Genomic DNA, 20,176 nt, shown 5'->3' on the forward strand with positions numbered 1-20,176 from the left:
TTATCTGATTTAATTAAAACAGACCTGTCCACATTCTTGTCAACCAGAGACCAGATTATGTTGTAACAGTTTACACAGGGCTTCAGATAACAGATAACAGATTTTCACAGGGTTTGGGTAACAGATAAACCTTATTAAGTATGTAACAGTGGAAGATCATTCAGAGAACAAATTAAAATGTACTTGGCCCCACTGTGCTCAACCCAATGCCATTCTTTCATTTGACATCAGAAGAACTATTGAATGTAGTATTTGRTCAAAGCCAGAGTATTAGAGAGGTTGCAAGCATCAGTGTGATGAGAGCCTTGCTCAGCTGACGATATTACAGACTTTACTGAGCATCTTTCATCCATTTGGGAATATCATAGATTGCAGGCAATTTGCAAATAGGTCAAAGCATTTGATAGTGGAATCTATTAAACTTCCTTCAGCTGCAGCAGGACTGTAATCTCASATGGGTGTGTTCTGTCAGGTAGGAGAGCATGGGGAGATGTGGGCAACATCCCAATTCCTAAAAGAAAAAAAAAATTAAGGCAGGTTGAAACAGGGAGCTGTCAAAAGCACAGTAAATTAAATGACCAAGCTATGAAATATATTGCTGTTTGTTCATCAGGAAAAATAAATATGAAATATTGCTGTTTGGCAGGGTCATTCCCACAAAGCTTTGAGGAGTCCATGTTTCTCTCATTTTGAAGCTATCACAAAAGTCAATTAAAGTTTCTTGAAGCAGCTTATTTCTCTTATTTGAAAGAAGCATTTGAAAACATCGTATTTAATTGATGTCAGTTTCTCAATTGTGCTTTTGAGAAGAGATTGACAGTGAGAAATGCCTCATGCTTATTTTGAATTCAGGAATGCAGATGTGCTGTCAAATTAAGCATTAACACACATAGTGGTTGTGTTATTCTTGGGTATTGTTTTGAATATATTAGGTACGTGACCTTTGGAGTTATTCACTCAGAACCAGCACATGGGTGATAGCTCARTGGGGCTCTTACTGTAGCGTGCTCTAGGTTTTTCTAAAAAGTCTCCAAATAATTAGGAAACATGGCATACAGCTAGTGTTATTAGCATATTTGAAGAGTGCTGTTAATGAATTAGCTGCAAATCCAAAAAGATATTAAAAAAYTAGAACCATAAAACCTAATTCTCTGCCACCATAACAATGTATTTTACTCTTGTTCACAATAGCATTCTTTTGCCTGGTGGCTGGGTAATGAAATCAAGCTAGTGTGGTTCTTAGACTATCTTAATAGCCAAGGTTGCATCCCATCACACACTACAGTGACTTCCAGCTACTCATATATCTGGAAGTRGCTTTTATTTGAATCTTTCAGAGGGGCAGTAGAATAGATTTAAGAAGCAGCTTTAAGAAGATGATATATATGATTTCTCTTAAGATCTCTATGAAGAAAGCASACTGTAAAATTCCCATGTGAACTACTGACAGCAGTTCCAGTAGAAACTGGGAAAACTCCTAAAGTCCAGTGTGTAGAATAATTTGTTTTTTTTTTTCTAAGAGGTGCATCATGACAAAAGCAAGTGGCAGACAGAAGGGATGAATCTTTTTGGCTTTTTTGCTTGGAGATGTTGCTCATTCCCTATCACATGAGTATAAACTGGAATTTCTATTGCCTTCCTCTTCTGGAAAGAATATATGGGCTCCAGTGAAGACTTTTCTGTTTAGAAAGAATTGCTGTTCTAAAAGATAATGAAGAGTAGTGTCATTAGTTAAAATACTAATGACCATTCACAAGGGGCTTGGGCCCTTGTCAGTCACKGGCTGTGGCTTTATATGGATGAATGGTTGAGAAAGACACTCTACAGTAATCGTGGTTCTTTGAATTGTGTTGTTGTTTTTGGTCTGTGGCCCCTACTAGCATCAAATCTTCAGCATATTTGATTTTTACATGAAGACATCAAAGAGTCTGTGAGCCCTACACATCACACCCTTCACCAGGAAACTGAACACTTGGACCTAAATTACAGGCTGCAGATGCTGGTGGTAGCCTAAATCTGCAGCCTTTCAGCTTCATCCACTTGGAATGCAAGAGGGCCATCAAATGAGAATATGTTTATAATACATCGGAGAGGGCTTTTGTAGCTATGAGGTAAATAAATGTTTCTCTCAAAGCTCCTGCTGAGTTTCTATCTAGTTGTAGACCAGAGAAGAGTACGTAGTTGCCGGAGCAAACCCAGGTAGAATTAGGTCACCTTCCTTCCTCTCTGTGCATGCACCTGTCTGTTGCCACTTCATGTTAYTTCAGCCTTGCTGCTCTCACTGTTACCCGTGCAGAGCTTGTGGAGTTTCAGTGGAAGTGCTCAGGTGACTTCCTGTCCTGCAGTAATGGGCTGTGCATGGGAGAGGTGACCCTTGGTAAAGCTGACCACCTGCAAAGTGCTGGCAAATACTAGAAAGTGAGCTTCCCACAAAAGGATTTCTTCTTGCCTTTATCTGTAATTGGAACAAATGGAAGGCTGCCAGTGAAGTTTTTTTTGCAAAAATACGAATTTCAGATTCAGCATCCTCTAACTGTTTTTCTACAAGAGCTATTAGGACCATATGTATTTCAATATTGTAAGTGATTCTCTAAAGGGTAAAACAGTGTATTCTCTTCAGGAATGCTTGCTAAAGATCCATGGAGCAGTGTAGAGAGGAARCTATGCATATTCCTCTTGCAAAATATTTGTTGCTAGAAACTGGTCAGACTGTGAAGTATTCAGTATTACTAAACACACCTTTGTTCGAGTTCTAAAATGAGAAACATGCATGCTCACTTTTTAGGGCTACAAGTTTCCTATCTTTAGCAGGTCTTCTGTGCTGGATTGTGGTCTAGTGTGTTTAAAATTATTAGGRTATTCCTTATGGAATTCTTAAAATGTACTTCAGTGACCAGTTGTAGCCAATGTGTTTTTGTTGTGGCTGTTGGCTATTCCTACACCTAACAGATGGCACTCGTGTACACTGACAAGCTGTGGGATAGCTGAGCATTACTAATAAAACCTATCACATGTTAAACTTGACCTGACATTAATCAAGTTTTGAATGTTACAAATGATTCATGGATAATAATTAGTCTCTTGATCATATTAGTGAGCATCAGTCTCACAATGCTGCCATTATCTGCTTTCATTCTTATAGGGAACAAATCTATTGCCATAATTAGGTGTTTTTCATGTCTTTTGAGCCAAAATGTTCTGTATGATTAACTTGGTAAAGAGGTTATTTTTAGTCTTTCAGTATGATTGATTTCAGAGCTTCTAGTAAATTAACAAACTGAAAGGCTTTCCTTAAAATAATATTTTATAAAAAGTATATATTTTTAAATTTTATCCACTGAAAACATTCCCATGCATATTTACACAGTCATTTGGTGTATTTTTCATCACCATATGATTCAGCTTTTGCCAGAGATTACGCAGTTCAAAATAGTGGTGATTTTGTTRAACAGATGAACCTTTAGAATTTACTTTTACTCTTTTTGTTTAGTTACTGAGTTACTGGTTGGCATCAAGTGCTTTCAAGATGTATGTATTCATACAGACAAAATAACATTTGCAGCTTTTCTCTCTTTTTGTCTAGAATTAGCATCTTGAGTGGATGGCTATGTGAAAGCTAGGATTTGAGCTTTGAGCATAAATTCTTTTAAAGGATTTTCATGCAGTTTTACAGCCCAAAAAGCATGAAATTTCTTTTTAAGTAATGAGCAAGTGAGAAGTTTATACTTTGTGTTCCTTATGCAGTTAGGGCAAAGTAGATAATTTCACTGGTTTACTAAAAATGTAGCAGTTATCTTCAACATGTGTTGGGTTCCTAATTAGCATAGGAAACTTCTTTCAGCAATTACTTCATAGAGAGCTCAGATTTAATTTATTTTCTACAGTTTGTGATCCTACTTTTCCTTTATGCATATTTTAGATCATTGACATGGATCAGGAAATATTTTGTAACTTCCTGACTTTTTCTTAGTATATTAGACTAAGAATATTTAATATAATCTGTGGTTTTCTGGCTGTAATCTCAGTTATTATGATGCACTTTCATTCTTGCCTTTAGTTCCTTGTAAGATAAATATAGCTAAATACAATGAATAATGGAGGATGCATTATAGAATTGGACTTTACCCTGATATTGATACACTTCAATTGATACTGTTCTTACCTTGTTTATATGACATAAGGTAGCATATCATATTTTGATTAGGAAATGAGACTAATGCAGAGGAAACCAGGTCATGTTAAATTATTGAAAATCTGCTTTACRACATTTTTGTAGATCATTTGGAGAAAAACATGAAGTAATATAAGTTAGAGATCACTTGTGATTTTGTGAGAGAAATGAATGTTAACATTGCAGCAGAAGTCTTTATTTTATGACCTTKTGTTAAATCACACTCCTGAGACCATGGGTGGTGATTTCAGGACCTTCAGAGTTACTTGGAAGGAGCCACTTGGAGGCAAGCAGCCATTGGATGGTCAAGTACTTTGGCAAGTGCTGATGTATCCAGAGATCTCCTTGAAAGGAAATGCTGGTGGAAGAAAACAGGGAGGACATTTTTTCTTGCTGCAGTGGCCTYTCTGGAATATTCTGTCTGTCTAGATGGGATGGTTTCAGTTGATAAAAAAAGGTATCTGTGGGATATCTTTTGCGGAGACGTTRAAATATTTGAAGAGTTACATCTGCTTCCTTGTGAAATGTTTGAAATGTGAACCTTGTTTCTAAAAAAARCCTCTAAGAGATGTCTTGGTCAGAGTCTAAAAAGAGGAATGAGGAAGAAAAGTTGAAGGAAGAAAAAAACTGCTGAGAAAAATGAATTAATTTTTTAATTGCACAGCAGTACTTCATTGGACAGCTTAATGAAGATTGTGGTTCTCCATCACAGCATGCTGTAATTTGAGATCGCACAGTTTTCCAGATAAATTACTTGGCACTTGAACATATCACTTGAAGAGGAACTAAAATATGCATGAGAGGAGAGGGTTTCATCCTCATAGCAGTCTGAAAGTCTGAAATGGTGATCCAGGCTAGGTCTGGTTTGGAGCAGGAAGGATAGGAAGCAGTAGAACTGCCAGAGATGTGTCTTTGATCCTCTCCCATCTGCCCACAGCTGGTTAAGATACACCAGGTTTGTTTAGGTCAGCTTGCAGTGCAGTGTTAGATGAGGTGATTGGTATCCTGAATGTGAAAAAGACAAAAGTCTGCATGGATTGGATTTGGTGTGTTTTTGTTGTCTTTTTTTCTTTCTATTCCTTTTTTTTAATCTGTTTTTCAGGTGTATGCTGCCTTTAATTCCTAAAACTATGAATTCCCCAGCATCACTAAAGACTGTTTTGAAAGTTTTACCATTTTTTAGTAAATAATAGTTTTTAATAAAAACTTACCAAAGTTTTTATATTTGTAGTAAGTCAGTCAATGAACCAAAGTCAAAACTTCTCTTAACTCTTTGTTTTGGGCTCTGTTTCTGCTAAAAAATGAACCAACCAACTTCTATTTGTGGAAGGTTTGAGATTCTGGGTATTATTTTTTAATAATATATGAAACTTTTCCCCTCTTTGGCARGGTTACTCATATGCTATTTGATGCTTTTTTTTCTTTGAGACTGAAAGCAGCTGTTCAGTTCTTGTTACCTTCTCTGCTTTTAGACACAAAACAAGCCAAAGACCATGTGRTGCTGCAGGACAGGGGAAAATGAAAAGATTCTGGTGAGCAGGAAGGAGCAGATGCCACAGCTTGGAGGACCAGCTTCCCTCACTTGACATTAAGCTGCATTTGATATTTTYAGGCACTGCACAGCAGCCTGTGTATCATCTGAAAGGAAACCTGTACCTCACCAAATGCATGCTTAATTCTTTTCCAGGAGGTCTCCTTTTGAAAATGTAATGTTTGAAAGCTGGGGTTTAGTTTGTTAGTAGTTTGGAGGATGCCTGATCTAACAGGCATCATCACCTGATGCAGTTTAATTTATTTTTTTGGGAAATGTGGTAGTTGGGATGAATCTGAGCCAGGCTATTTTTGCATTATTTTAACTGATCTTAGCATAAAGATAATTYTCTGGGATTTCTGATGTCATTCAAAAACAGGATTTATGAAGATTTATGCAGTAGGTTATCTACAGAGATGTATGAGCTCATGTTTATAAAACTCGACAGTTGTCAGGATGTGAGAATTACTTTGTGGCTGATGGTGAGGGCTGTCATGCTTGGAGAAAGGGATTGTCCTTTAAGTTGRGCTGAAACTTAAACCAGTGAAGATACTGGCTCTGTGAAGATAGGAATGACAGTAGGCCCAAGTCTGAAGGTATTTCACATTCTGGCTAATTGGCAATTCAATTTATAGTTTATTTGTAACTAATGCTTTTGAGTGAAGTATCTTCCCTGTCACTGCTCTCTGTGTAGAGTGAACAGGTCCAGATGATCAGCAGTTTGAAAGTGGCTCTGGAAAATTGCATAGGGATTGCAGGCAGAGTTGCTCTAGCCTGACTTGAAGTGAAGCATATAGCAGTTCTGAAATTGAAAAAGCAAGGAAGAGGGACCTGTATTTGTTTTGTATTATARCAGTCAAAGGATTTTTTTCTGTATCCCTAAGTGTTTCAGGAAGCTAACAAGCAGTGTCAGTTTTGAATCAGAAATACAGTCAAAATGATTAGTAATATTTGCGTATTGTGGCACAGGAGTGAAATTATTTTGTGGAAAGTCAGTATGATTTTACAGAGTCATCATTGTGTTTTGTTCATCATTATCATTTGTTCTTCATAATTCACATTGTGTTGTGTTTCTCTGAGATTTTTTTCTTTTCTTTTTTTTTTTTTTTTGGTAAGGGGAAGGAAAAGGCACAGTAGTTCCTGCTGGACTTACTTATTTTATGAGTAATGTAATATCTGGCAACCCATAGAATCAATCATTTGTCTTGCCTCAGAAATTCCGAAACACTAATGAAAACCTACTAGTGTTATATGGAATTTGTATGCACCTAAATTTTCTCTCTTTCCTGCTGAAGGAGCAAGATGATTTCTTTGTTGGTATAAGTACAGAGAGATCTCTAAAGCGTGAATTTTCAATTATCCACAGAAGAACTGCTGACTGGTTCAGTGTTTTAGCAAAAGCAGCTTCAGCAAGTTATTAGTGCTGTTTTGGCGACATACTGCTGCTCTTCATGTCAGTGGTTAAGGAGCAAGGAGAAATCCTGTTACTTGTCATACAGCTCCACTCAATCCATGCARTTATACCATTCTTGTGCTTGGAGGACTGTTAGTAGATGTAGCAATAGTTTTTAGTTTAGTTTAAAAGTATAAAAGAAAAWGTTTTAAATAAGAAACTGTAATATGAGTATATGACTTACTGCAATGTTAATGGGGAAGAAGGAAGGTGACGGAAGTGAAYAAAGGGGATCTCAGGTGGAAATAGATGCCATTGGGCTATAAGGAATTGGATGCCAGAAGAGTTGGTTCACATGCATCATTTACCCATCTTTTATAAAATGTCATTGAGATGCATTGCACTTTATCTGATCCATGGCAGTCATCCCAGTCAAGCAGGTGTGCCATTTATCATGGCGCCGATTAAAAAAGACCATTCTGTTCAAGTTAATTAGAAATGTGAACGTGTGGAACACTGAACAATGTTTTTTAAAAGATGAACCATGATATTTGCATTTGAAGTTCATAAACTGAAAAAATGCAACTTTTTTAGTGTCAAAAATGCTTGCTTGTATGTCAAACATTTCTTTTCTGCTCATTTCCCTGTCATTCCAAACTTTATGCAATATTCAATGTCTGTGTATTYTGCTGTTCACAGACAATCTTTCAATTCTCAAGAAAATTTTTATGGGAATAAGATCAGAGAACATGTRTGTTCCTTCCTGCCTTCCCTCTTCCCAATTGCTAATCCTTTCTCATCAAAATTAATTTCTGGAGAGAGTGTTACCATTTAAATACATGTAATTGACCTAATGAGAATGAAAGCAGCATAATGARAATGAAAGCAGAATAACTGGGAGTACAAAGAAGTGTAGTTGTCTGTTGAGGCTTGCTCTGGATTTAAAATCCTTTTGTCTTTGATGTCTAATTGACACTTGGGAGGAGCTGTCTTAGTGAGAACGCTGTGGACCTCCAAACTGAGAGCATCTTTGAGTCTGGAACTGGGTGGCACCTAGATGAGATGGATTCCTTTACATTTTGTAATTCTGGCTAAGTAGTGAATGTAAAGTATCAGAATGTATTTCTGAAATGGGAAATTTTCAATTTATATTTTCCTCTCTATTATCAAGTTGCAATAGTACTTAAATGTAGTTTTCTAAAACTACATGTAGACCAGAATGGAGAGAGTTGCAGGTCAAACATTGCATGATAATTATTTTATGCTTTTCCACATATTCCAAATTTAAAGATTGGTTCTATATTCCTAAGTTTTATTTTGGGAAAGAAGACGTAATTCAGTTATGTAAGCTCCAACACCAAAKTAACTGAGTCCTCAAGTTGTAGTTCCCTTAAGAATATCAAAAGCATAAGCAGAAACAGAGGTGATTGGTCTCTCTTTGCCACTTCAGTTAATAATGCCTTTTAATAACTAGCTAGAAATTTAAAAAGATATAGTTTCAACCAATTAGAAGTTACTCTTGGGKTTTTTTTTTGCTTGTGTGGTTTTTTTGCTTCAATATTGTTATTCATGAATATTACTATTATTCAGTGAGAGGTTTTTTGGTACCSGAGTTTAAGGCACTCAGTTTTGTGCATTTTTGTAAGTTTGAACAGATGACTGGCCATTCAGTTTTGTAACTGCACGGTAATCTTGCAGGTGATCCACAGAAGACTCAGCTTGTGTAGGAATTTTAAAACTTTGAATCTTTTTGGCATTTGTTTAAATATTATTCCCTTGCACTCATTGCTCTAATGAAACAAAGACTAACAATAGATTTATGAAAGAATCTGGGATTATTTTATTGATATTTTGTGTAGATGTGGTAGCARATGCATTACATTGTAAGCCTCAGCTGTAAATTTCAAAATAACAACAGGTTATGACAGCAAGGTGCAGCTTCAAGTTTCAGCTATGGGCTTTCTCTTCTGAAAAACTACGTTTTATTGGATAATTTCTTACTAAGAATTAAATATTTTGCCACTTGACAGTACTCCCACAGTGTGTTTTTTCCAGTTAAATTGTTTACAAAAGTTGAATAGTGAAAGCATTTTTGTTATGCTATAGTCACAAATAGGCTAATGACTGGGTAGGAGAATAAGTTAGCTTTTTAAAGCAAAATGATCAGTTGTTCTGTGCAAACAGTTACAGGTTAAAGTGAAATATGCTGAATTATTATTATTTGGAGTATTTAGCCATSAGGCTTTTGATCTATGAAATTTAAAAGTTCATTGCTTTTAGTTGTGCAGCCCTTAGTAAGGTACAAATGTTACTTCAACTCCTTTCATACTTTGTTGACTTTATTTGAATAATTTAGTCATAATTTGGTCAGCAGGACATGAAGTTGAGCTCTAGAAAGGAAATTGTACAAAATTAGAAGACTCAGCCAAAATGATGCTTTTAAAACTGACTCTGATTTACTGAGTTCGGTATTTCCATCACCATGTGGTTACTTCTGCGTCTAAGTTTTTTCAGGTATTATTAAAAGCACCTACAACTTCAGGATGGATTCTTCATCTCAACAGTAAAACAAAAATTGAAATTAATAAAGAGATATTTTGGTAATTCTCCTAATTTTTGCAGTTTTTGTCAATTGTAATTCTCCTTGGTTATTTGCTCTTCCTTAGGCAAGTGATAMCTTAATATGGAAGTATATCATCAATTCTCATAACTGTTGACTAACTGGTTTCAGTGGTTTGTTTAATTAGATTTTTTTCCTCTGGTAAATGGATCTTGATGGATATATTTACCTCCGAATGGAATTCCCAGTCTTTGAAAGCATAAAATAAAATATTCAAGATACAAATTAATTCAAAGAGCTGTTTTACATTTGTGTRGCTGTGTTACTGGTTTATGCCCTAGTTAGGGAGTCTGTCAAACATGAATTTCAAATGATGCCCTGAAGTATTTTTCAGGAGATAATTTTAATCTAAARTGCTACTTGTGTGTTAAAGTGGCAAATGGATTTTTTAATTTGCCCACAAATGACCAGAGTGTCCTGTATTAGAATTGGTATTTCTTCATTTTCTAGTATGTAGAATCATCTTGGTTTCTAAGTATTTCTTTTTGGATAAAAACATTTCTAGCCTTGAGTATTCTTTGTAAAAACTGCTACTTTGTTGACGTTGACATTTCCCAAGCTCTAACRTTAAACCATAAATAAGCTGTTTACTGGCAAATGATTGCAGTAGTAGCGTATAATCTGCTCTGATGTGCATTTCTCTATGGAAAAAAGATTTCTTTCCCTTTTGTTCTGCAGCTCCTGGAAGGGAACTTTGCCAGAGAAGTTAGCCATGAAGTGGATGGACTGATATTTCAGCCTACAGGAGTAAGTAGCATAAAGAATGGATTTTTTTCYCTTCCAGTCCCAGATGAAATTCTCACTTTCCCTCCTCACTCATCCATCTACTGCCTAATCGTTGTTATGGTCAGGATTACTTTGCAGTGTTGTTTCTGACTGGTTGCTATCTCATTTGTAGTATGTGTGATTTCTTACTAATCGATGGTGATAGTTTTCAGGAATCATCTCATGTTTTTTTAGAATATRTTCTATGAATATATACTGCTAAATAAGGAAGAATTTTCTATGACTATGTGAGTTCCATGAATCTTTCAACCATTGATTTGAGCTCTCATATTATTTTGCTTTTTCAAGGAKGTTCACACATTAAAATTTCATTAAAATTTGTGAATCATGTTGTTTTAGTGCAATTAAAGCATGATAAATTCTTAAGCTATGTCTGCCAGTATAAATGAATGGCCTTAGGAGAAGTTACCAGAAATATTGCAGGCAACCAGAAAAAATAATGCAAATGTTTCTTGAGCAGGAAAGGTGGCTTTAAAGGAAGTCAGTCGCATGGCCTCATCCATTCCATTACTCCTCCTGTGGAATCAGATACTGTGGATACGCTGCAATGTGTGTTGTATATCGGCTTAGATCATGACTGTAGCATCATCCATCTTGACTTTTTCCTTAGCTTGTAAGTCATAGGATGRTTTGAGTTGGAAGGGGCTGTAAAGATCATCTAATTCCAATCCCCTGCYAGAGGGGGATAGGAACACCTTCTACTTTTTTTGTTCTTTCTACTTTTTTTTTTCTTTCTACTTTTCTATCTCTTTAAAATATGTAGCTGTTTCCAATTAAAAGCAAAACTACTAAGGTAAAGAAAGTTCATACTTTCATAAAAAGTCCTGATGATGTCTTAAAATATTATTAGGATCTGAAGCTATTGTAAAGGTTTCTCAGAAACAGTTCCCTGAAARTTAGAGGTTAAGCTAAGCAGTTACTACAGCTAAATTTGAAATCACCTTTTCTAGTTGAAGTGACCTTAGTGAAGGATGTGTCTCTTTATGATTGTTACAGGAAATCGGTATCTGATATATTTTATGTTTCTAGAACTTGTGTTTTCTGGTTTAGCATACTAAAAAAAAACATAGTTGAACTAAAACAGTTTATTATGTTTTAATAAATGCTTATAAAGATTACTAATCTGTATTGTATTTATTTAGTTTAGTTGAATGTTCTAATTTTATTATTGTTTCTGGGTTTATAGAATGTAAGTTTGTTGCATCTGTTGTTAAACTGATTTTCCTGCATGAAGCAATGAGGAGTTTTCTCAGTGTAAGGAMTTTCTTAGTTGAGAAAGTATAAGTAATATATTTAGAGTGAGTGATGGTAYTGTAGATCTGTTAATTGGGAAATAAGTATTCAAGCTGATTAACTGAAAARGATGAAACTGACAGCTGATACTGCTTTTTTATTTTATTTGTTACAGAGRGAATAAATTAATAGGCAACAATACAAGAATAACAGCATAACGGTGCATAAATGACCCTTTGAGAATACTAACTGAAATAATTTTCTGTGCTGTAGTTATATGGATGATGAATTATGTCTTTACACAGAGAAAGCAACAATCCTGTTGTTGATTAGGGTGTAGAGCCCTGAACTTTGGTTATTATGAGTCTTAGAGACCTTTACAAAACATTTGTCTCAAGTGAAGAGACCATGGCATATTGAGAAGAAAACAAGTCTTAAGARCCATTTTTATTGACATAATTGATCTTGCAGAAAGAAAGGACAGACAGAAATGATGCTGAGTTTTAGAAGGTCAGGGAAATTCAACMACATTTTTGGGAGCTCCTGAAGTGCAACATGCATTTTGAGGAGAACACAAATGTAAACAGGAATTGAAGCATAATCACAAAGAAGGATGAAGTGGTAGCAGAGGAGGATAGACAGAATATCAACATTTTCAGACAGAAAATTCTTTGGGGAAAATTACCCACTTTTACCATATTTTTGGTAGGTGAAGCAAAATGCAGAAGTTAACTATTTAATACAATGAATGTTGGGCTTATTAGTTGATACTGTTTGAAAGGCTTTTCTGGGTTTTCCTTCTCCTCCAACCCAGTTTACTCAGATATGTTCCTCTTGTTGTCTGGTCTTAGACAAAGGCATCTAGAMCTGATTATATGGATATATTCCCCACTAGCCACGGGCAACACTGGTACTGGGAGTCAACATGGATGGGGAAAGAATATTTTGTTGTTTTGAAATTCGGTTTAATTCTGATTTGCAATAAAACTCATAATATCCAAAATGATCTGTAAATGGGAATTATGCTTTTAGCCTCTAAGAGCTCTGGATTTTCTCACTTTTCTCTTTGGTTTGAAGAGATTTGGYATCATGTGCTTCTGTATTAGTCCAGTTTTGAGACATTGTTATGCTTTAATGAAAARGGATTTGTGAGGAAGTTTTATTACTGAATCTAGGGTTTCAGTTAGATGTGAGAGGGTTTGTTTTCTTCAGTTAGTATTCCTGTCTAAACTCTTTATGAATAGCAAGGTTCTTGAACTGAAGCAGAAGTTATTTTACACTATGACTGGTGATGGTAGAAACAACATTGAGGAGTAAGGAGATTGTTTTCTGCCTGTGCAGATTAGGTTACTTTGCAAGGTCATACTAACTGAGCATTATTATTCCTACCTAATTCAGCAGTTACTTGAGTTACTTATATTGGTTATTGCCTGAGGTTTAAGGCTTTCATTTCACAGTGATGGTTGAAAGACAATGGCTGAGGCCCCCCATATTCTTCCCCTTTTCCTCCCTTCTAAAAGCTTTCATAGGTCATGAGAAGAGCATGTTTATTGGAAGTGATGGATATTTTTGCCTCGTTTATGATTTAAGAATTCTTTGTAGGTAGTTTGATGTGATGTGTGCTTCTTATGCAATTCCTGTRTTGACATATCATACTTTCAACAGCTCCATCACAAGAGACAAATGTTTTCTTTCTCTTCTCCCCTTTGTGCTCTTTTCCTTTACTTTTTTTCTCTTCATACATTCTCTTTATCCAGTAGCCCGTTTCCCCTTTCCTTTTGATTACCCTTCTGTATGGCTTCTCCCTAACAGTTTTTTTCCCTGCATCATTTTCTGTCCATTTAAGATCCTGCCACTAYAACTCCCATATACCTAAATCAGCTCTATTCCATCTGATCAACTTTTCAGATTCCTCTACCTGTAACAAATTGGCAGAGCAGGGCCTGCAGGAAAGTGCTAAGTAGGAGTGAAACAGCAGCAGGAGACTTCATGGACAGGTATCTCACCCTGGGATCATGCCCCAGACAATGAGTTAGTTTAAAGGTAAAAGCCACATGCCTTATTTACAGATTCTGAATGCTTGTCTAAAGATTGGAAGCTTTCAGTCCATTTTTTGAAATGTTGCTTCAAAACAGCTAACTTCTTACRTTTGTTTTAGAACACTTGCAGTTTACCAGCCTGTATATTTTTTTATTAAAATCTCAGAAATGATCTGATGTCAGAATCCCTTCTCTGGGCTGTGCCCACTCATCAGTGAAATTACTTTTCTTGTCTACCTTGTAAATTGTACCTTTGCTAGGTATGTCAGACTGTCTGATTTTTATGCTAGTAATCTCCTAATAACCAACTTTATTGTTGATTAAAACTATTACTTTTCCTTTGCCTGGGGAATGGATGTAGGAATTATTTTCTTATTTTAGTGAACTGAATGAAGACTCACTGGCCATCAGTTAGGAAGGCCTAAGGAGAACTTTTGAGCATCTGTGGAAAGCTTGTGTCACAATTTATAATCTTCTATTTTGTGTTTGCTCACTGAGCTGAGGCTGATTCCYTTTTGGTACTCCTCCATGCTCTTATTTTGGATGAGAAATAAAGTCCAGTTGGGTGGAATTGGGATTTTTACAGGGAAGGATGAAGGGCATGTGCTGAGCTCTGGTCTTCTAAGATAAATGTTATTTTAAAGAACAGCCGAATTATTTAACACGTAACTCCCCATACTGAATACTAATGCAAAGCTTAGCCTCTAAAATGAAAGAATAATGAACAGGTTTTGATAACTGAATAACACTGCATGAGTTATTACTATATCTCCCTTCCCTTGGCAGACTTAGTGGTGATCTGAAATGCTTGGTTGCCTGTTAATTATTTGTGCTATTCCCATTGTATAATAGGCTGTGTTATTTTCTGTCATTGTAAAAGTTCATCCAAAATCACTGAAGTTAAAATGGAATAAAATATCTACAAAAGATACCACCAAATAAAATATCTCCATGATTTGTTTCATTAAGCAGTGCCAGTTTGTCCTGAATAATCCTATATAATTGAAAAGCTTTTTCTTCCGTGGTATATATTTTATCAAATGGTGTGTAAATTTTTAATCACAGGCCTAGTCACTGGCTTATTTTTGAAACTCAGACATCCTATTTATCAGTGATGGAGCAACAATTATTGTTACGTATTTCTATTGCAATAGCAAGTAATGGCTTCAGACAGARTCAGCTATCGTCTCAATACCAAAGCTGACGTATAAAGGTTTAGGAAGAATCTTATAATAGCATTTTTGCTTCTAACAAATACATGTTTCTGGATTTAGCTTTCTAATTTTCTAGTGATTCATGTAAGATTTGGAGGCAGTGGAATAGAATAGAYTAWTTCMGTTGGAAGGAATGTAAAATGATCATCTAGTCCATTTGGCTGACCACTTCAGGGCTGACCAAAAATTTAAGCATATTATTAAGCACATTTAGCAAATGCTTTTAAACTCTGACAGCACTGGGGCATTGACCWCCTCTCTAGGAAGCCTGTTGAATGCTTCACCATCCTCTCAAGTACAGRAATGTTTCCTCATGTCCAGTCTGAAACTCCCTGGCACAGTTTTGAACTGTTCCCACACATCCTATCACTGGCAGAACAAATCAGCATCTTAATTTGTTAACAGAGATGCTAAGACCACTTTTTTTTTCTCTAGAGTTTGCAGCAGAAGGAAGGAGAATCTGGAGAGAAYAATTTTCATCAGTATTTGAGTTAATCCACACTACTAAAACGTTTCATGTATATTTAGAATATAATATCTCTTTGCTTAATGTGATTTCTTCTATAAGAGGAATGTTTCTGATTGAATCTGTTACTAGTCAGGGGATGCTGTTGTCCTGTCAGTGTGCACTTTTTGTGCAGTTGTAGGTTTGAGAACTTGCTGTCAATCTCCTGAAATGCCACTGAGCTCTGCAACTCTTTTCTGCCTATGAATAGTTGTTATATTCAATTTCCATGGCAATGTTCTTTGCAATTCATCTCTTAAGTAGCTATTCCTATCTCAAATATACCGTTTTTTCATATACTTTATGAACATACCCAAATATATTTGCAATACACAGTTTTCCTTTGAGGGGTCTTCTGTGACTATACAAGTAAAATTTTTATACCAATTCACGTTTGTCTTTGCTCACTTGTGATGATTTGTTTTCTACTTTTTGTTTTTTAAATCTGGAAACTAGAAAATTAAGGAATGCTAACCTAAATACCAGTAAGTAAGGTCTAATTAAATAAATTACAAATAATTTAATTAAATTATTAGATTCCTAGATGCAAGTACCATGGTTTTTGAACATAGCAGATTTTTATGATTTCCACTTACTTTCCAAGAACCTGAGWTAATTCACACCCCAGAAAATCTCTACATCTCTTATAGATGCAAACTCCTAGCATCCAGAGTTGAAAAAAATTTGACCACWCCCCCACACTTTCTCTTTATGAATCATTTTTAGCTCTAAATATAGTAAGGTTGGGATGTAGCAAAAGTTTTTCTTGTTTAACTTTCTGCTCTTGGTCCTCTAGTACATTTAGATTGAAATGCAAAGGTATTTGCTATTTGCCAGAATTGTTTAACCTGACTCCCTTATTATGTYAGCCCGAATAGATGTCAGTGCCTTGAGTCTGATTACCTAAGGTTGGTTCTAATTGGTTTGTTGTCTCATTTGCTTGTTAATGACCTATACTGCCTGACATTCTCTGCTTTCTCAGGCAGTGAACTGCATTTATTGGTGCTGTCTAAATAGGTTGTTGAACTTCTGTTGTGCAGTTAATCATTCTGCCTGCCAGTGGCAGTAGGAAAGATCTTTCTTTTGTTTTGTGTGCTAGTCATCCTCGGGATTGTCAGTTGACATTAACAGGGTGGTGTCTGTGCATGTGTTGTGTTTAGGGAAAGAAAAAAAAACACTTCTCTGCCTGCTACCGTTTTGAATGCTGGGAAAATAAAGATGTAGAATCATCATTCATAAAGGCTTTCAAAAAGGAATAGTTTCTTTGTCTCAAAGCTGGATGTCAGGAAGCTTGTGGAGTGCACTTGCTATCATGCTTCTAGCTATGTAAGGTTGCATGTACTTTCTAACTAAAATAAAGAGATAAATGTTAGGAATATGTAATGTAAATGTGATTTCAGGTGAGAATACCAACACAATTGTTYGGCTTCTACAAAACACACCTGTTTTGAAAAAAGTAGCTCTGTATTAGAAAAATTACATTAATTTATATGTATYGTGGATCAGTTTTGAAAAAAAAAACCTCTTTTATGGCTGGATAAGGAAATCGGTGAGAGTTTTTGATTTGAATCAGTGAGAACTCTTTACTGAATCATCTGCGTAGTTGATTCAGCTCTTAATGCTTAACATAGGCTAATGAAGTGGTCACTTGTCTTCATGGCAGTGTTCTGACTCATCCTGAATTTTACAGCAATCTCTCCAGGACTGAGAAGTTGGTAGATCAAGAATGACTTGGAAGCTGGACAATATAGTAGAAAGTGTTTTGTCAACTCTCTATTTTCTTCAGATCCCAGAGTAGGTATCCATAAACATTGCCTCATGTATGATGCCTCTATAATCTTTCTATCAAACTAAAAAGATTTAGCAAAATACCTGGAAGAACAATGTTGTGATTGTTTTATCCCAGTTCTGCTTGTTGTATGTGGCCGAACAAAACAGCCAACAAACCTTTCAAGTTTTCATGAAGATCCTTCATAAAATGTTCAATGTTTTATTAGGCAAAAGCACAGCATCAAAAAAATGGTGGTATCAGGATAAACAGAATGTTTAGCTAAATCTCTATCCTGCTGTTTAGTGTAAGCAGTAGTCCAGCATTTCAGGAAAATGATGTGTATACCTGAGATGTGAGAGCACAGGGTGACTTTCACAGGAGTATCAGGACTTGCATTGTGGTATCTGGATGGATACATTTAATGACACTTTCTTTAAAGGCAGAATGATTTATTGTACATTACCCTGTTATTCGTAATTTAAAGTGTTTGCTGGGACACTTTTCTCATAAACAGCAATTTTGAAAATGCATGATAAATATCACCAAAGGGGAACTGAGTTTTTTAATTATAAAAATATTTTTCATAGGTGCTAGCATATGTTATTAGATATCAAATTACCTTCAAATCTTTGAAGGTAACTGTGTATATTGGTGGGTGCACATTTAAAATAATCATGTTCATGGTGCTGTATAGGACAGTACTCTGCAAGGYTCAGAGKTGCCTGWGGAATAGTATTCTGTACTGAAGAGGTACAACWGAGCATAGTGTGATAATTCAGTCTCCTTTTGACTGACAGTAACTTTAGTTTCAGTTGTAATTGTACTTTCTGTTCCTTTCATGRGCTCTGCTAGCCTTTGATATTACAAAAATAGTGAAGCAAGTCCATYAACATGATTAAAAATGAAAATTTTGAGCTTGATATGAAAGCTATAAATTGCTTCTAAGAAAACTTCATTGTCTTCCACTGAGGTGTGTGGTGAGTAATCTAGATGTGATTGTATCATACAGGTCTATTAAGTGCAGAGGTAGAAGGGCAGTGCTGAACATCATGCCTTGATTATAGAAGTCAGAGATCAGAAACCTGATGAAAGATTCCTATGTAATTAGTGCAGATATTGCTAAAGCAAAAGCATATTTTCTTTTAGTGATGCTAGTTGTGCTTCTGAAATGAAATTCAGGTTTTCTCCATGTTACTCTAGAAGCTTTCCAATGAAATAGAGGAATTGCAACTGTGGTATGTCTGCTGGTTTGTTCTGAAAGGGGAAAATTATTAGAAGTGTTAGCCGGAAATATCCCAAATTTCAAAATACAGRTGTTCTGTATGCTTTGAATTGTTCATTAAAAAAACAGTTAGTTCATTCATTATAGCCTATCTGAAAGTTTTGACAAGTTGGAACTGACAAACAGTAGGTTTCTTGTTTCCAAACAGTGATCACTAGAAATCCCCAGATGATCTTACATCTGTATATTCATCCAGCCACTGAAACAAAATGTGTTTAAGCAACATGAGATTCTCTAGAGAGAACTTTTAACTTAGGAGAGCAGTTGAAATGTGTATCTTTGGGACTTGTCAGAGAATGAATTGATGTTGCCATTGTTAGGGGAAAATATGGCTTGTTCTGCTGGCAGTGAGGAAAAGGAACCAGAAGAGTAAAAGATAATCCTGAATAATTTTGGGAACRTTCAAATGTTTAACGAATGTAAGTTGATCACAGGATCCAGTGATCATAATGCTCAGAGCTCAAAACAGATGAAAGAAAGTTTGCTGTATGGTTAATAAGAGTTTCAAGTTTGTTCCTTCTGTCTTCACATATAAAATGTAAAATTCTAGTTTCCTACTTAAATCTGTTCTGCAAGATATCTGATTCCTAAGATGGTGAGGAGCGARTGGCAGAGGTCAGTATTTGCTTGTTTTTAGGCAGCGTATTCTTTGCAGCAGTCTTAGCAACGATTAACATCAAGCAAAGCAAATTCATATTTGGCTTTTGGGGTTCCTTCCCCCTACTCTCCTTACATAGCTGGCTCAAAGGCCAGTAGGCAAAAACATCATTACTTTGTTTGTTATTTGCAGAATACTTTTTAAAACTATCCATTTTGAATARTACAGATTTTTCTCTAAGACAAACATATATATAGTGGGTATATATACTGGGTATATTGTATTTCTGAAATCTTCAGAGCTTTTTTTTTCACACTGCTAACATGCTTTTGGAAGAATATGTCTGATTTTTTAGTAGATTCAGCTCTACTCTCTAAAATACATATAGATAATGRGACTGCTTCAATATATGAAGATTGGTAAAGTTTTTAATTTATTTTCAGACAGGTTGAAGTAGTGTGGTAATACAGTTACGATGCTTTTCATTGTTACAKGATTTGGTTTAAACTTAATATTTCATTAAGATATTTGAACCAGTAAAGAACATGAGTGTTACTTTTCATAATTTGCATAYGAACAAGAATAACCAGGTAAATTATTTTTGTGACTGCTTGTTGACATTTTAAAAGATTTCTGCAGGATAAGCTGTATTTTCTGTGCTTGCAAGACCTGGTATTTTACTTGAAAAATGTCATAGGTAATGTAGTTTTGCACACATTTGCACTACTGACCCTTTTCAGTTTCTGGATGGAAGGGACACCTAGTAGTGTGTGTCTTGTCTCCAGTAACAGGGAAGTGAAACTTTGCATTGGGGGTCATCAGATCAGAAAATGGGCCAGCAAGCATTGTCACAAAATAAATCAGTTTTTTTTTCTTTTTTTTTTTTTTGTCTGAGTAATGAACTGCATACAGATAGTTCACAGACAGGCCCTAATTTGTCAAATAAATTTTCCTTGAAAATCATTCCCTTGGCTCTAACTGCTGTGCATTAAGCTGGTTCATCTCCATGGAGAGCTGCTACAATGCTAGCAAA

The 20,176-nt window shown here is 35.6% G+C and overlaps 1 protein-coding gene across 1 annotated transcript in view; it reads left to right on the forward strand.

The window, feature by feature from the left end:
* RNGTT (RNA guanylyltransferase and 5'-phosphatase) overlaps positions 1-20,176 on the forward strand; it is a 168,717-nt gene that overhangs the window by 68,904 nt on the left and 79,637 nt on the right. Inside the window, exon 12 of the mRNA XM_057382214.1 lies at positions 10,394-10,462. Coding sequence (XP_057238197.1) covers positions 10,394-10,462 — 69 coding nt within the window. The remainder of the gene's footprint in view (positions 1-10,393; positions 10,463-20,176) is intronic.

This window comes from Malurus melanocephalus, unplaced genomic scaffold, assembly GCF_030028575.1.
Source record: "Malurus melanocephalus ecotype Western Australia unplaced genomic scaffold, MMel_1.1 scaffold_555, whole genome shotgun sequence".
In the NCBI taxonomy this organism is placed as follows: domain Eukaryota; kingdom Metazoa; phylum Chordata; class Aves; order Passeriformes; family Maluridae; genus Malurus; species Malurus melanocephalus.